Genomic DNA, 1,314 nt, shown 5'->3' with positions numbered 1-1,314 from the left:
AAAAAAAAAAAAAAAAGAAGAAGTAGAATCAGGAAGAAAAGCTTCCCTTAAGGGAAAAGAATGATTCGAGGTTTCCATCTTAAAGCCAGAATTATCCAGTTGTAGGATAAAGATGTTTGCCCCACTCCTTAGACAAACCTAACCCTTCCTGGGCAGGGTGGTAGGGCCAGGAGGTATAAGAGGGTGGTTGGTCTCTGGTTTTGTCATCAAGTAGTCATAAAATCTTTCTAGTACAAGAAAAAGCAGTATGGGGTGCCCTGGAGTCCTTTTAACAACCCTGATTAAGACAGGGCCTAGGGAAAGTAACCCTGATATAATAGTTAATGAGAAGAACCTCAGGGAAAGATGGTTGTTTTCCCACATGAAGCATATGAGAAATGGGCTTTCTACACTGCCCCTGCCTAATCTTAGGACTGAAGCCCAGAGCAGCAGAATGTTTTCTTCTGTTCTTATTATTTTTTTAACACTTTATTTATTTACTTATTTATTCATTTATCTATATTTGACCAGAGAGGTAAAGAGAGAGAGAGAGAGCGCGCGAGTGCAAGCCGCCAGGTCTGGGACCCAAACCATGGTCAGCCATGTGAGAGCCCAGCATCCCCAGCCACCAAGTCACCTGCTGGTCCCTAGAGCAGCAGGATGTAACACTGCTCCCACATACGTAGTGCCAAGTAGGACAAAGCCCTCTGTGACTTACAAGTGGAACTTCTCCTCCCAAACAGGATTCAAGTTTCCAAAAATGGTCTTGGTGCGCTTCTTCGTTTTGCCGACTTGAACAGTCACATAAGGGTCACTGGATCCTGTTTTGTCCTTGGCCTGTAGGCCTTGGGCACACACCACTGTAACCCGAGCACATAAAGACATCTTCAGAGTACACTTCAGAAGCCCTCCACGGCACTACTCATGTCCACTCCATCTTAGAGTAGCCTCTCTATACTTCCTGCACAGGAACCCTAATCTTACTTTCCATATCTATCTTTAGTCTTCGGCTACCAGCTTTTCCCCCAAAGACTCACCCACGAATCCCACCTCCCTACCTGAGCCTAAATGATTGCTTATGCCTACACTTGGCCTTACTCTCTCTAATACATACATACTCCAGCCTACACCGTTAGTAAACCACTGGTTAGCTATTCCCTGATTTCCTGTCCACAGAACTTATCCCTGCCCCAGTTCCTGTAACATCAAACTGTTAACTAACTCTATAATTTCCCAGCATTGTGGTTCACATTGTTTGCAGGTACCAGTCTCGCCTTGCCCAGCACCAGTGCCAAAAGCAATAAGTGAGGAGTTGCTGATGAATGATGAGGCCCT

General features: G+C 45.2%; 1 protein-coding gene across 4 annotated transcripts in view; it reads right to left on the bottom strand.

The window, feature by feature from the left end:
* UNC13B (unc-13 homolog B) overlaps positions 1-1,314 on the bottom strand; it is a 237,681-nt gene that overhangs the window by 27,834 nt on the left and 208,533 nt on the right. For all 4 annotated transcript variants that reach the window (XM_027769818.1, XM_027769819.1, XM_027769820.1 and 1 more), the window contains one exon: positions 698-839. In XM_027769818.1, coding sequence (XP_027625619.1) covers positions 698-839 — 142 coding nt within the window. The remainder of the gene's footprint in view (positions 1-697; positions 840-1,314) is intronic.

Source organism: Tupaia chinensis, unplaced genomic scaffold, assembly GCF_000334495.1.
Source record: "Tupaia chinensis unplaced genomic scaffold, TupChi_1.0 Scaffold000093_1, whole genome shotgun sequence".
Lineage (NCBI taxonomy): Eukaryota > Metazoa > Chordata > Mammalia > Scandentia > Tupaiidae > Tupaia > Tupaia belangeri.
The sequence above is the reverse complement of the archived record's forward strand: the minus strand, read 5'-3'. Positions and strand labels throughout refer to the sequence as shown.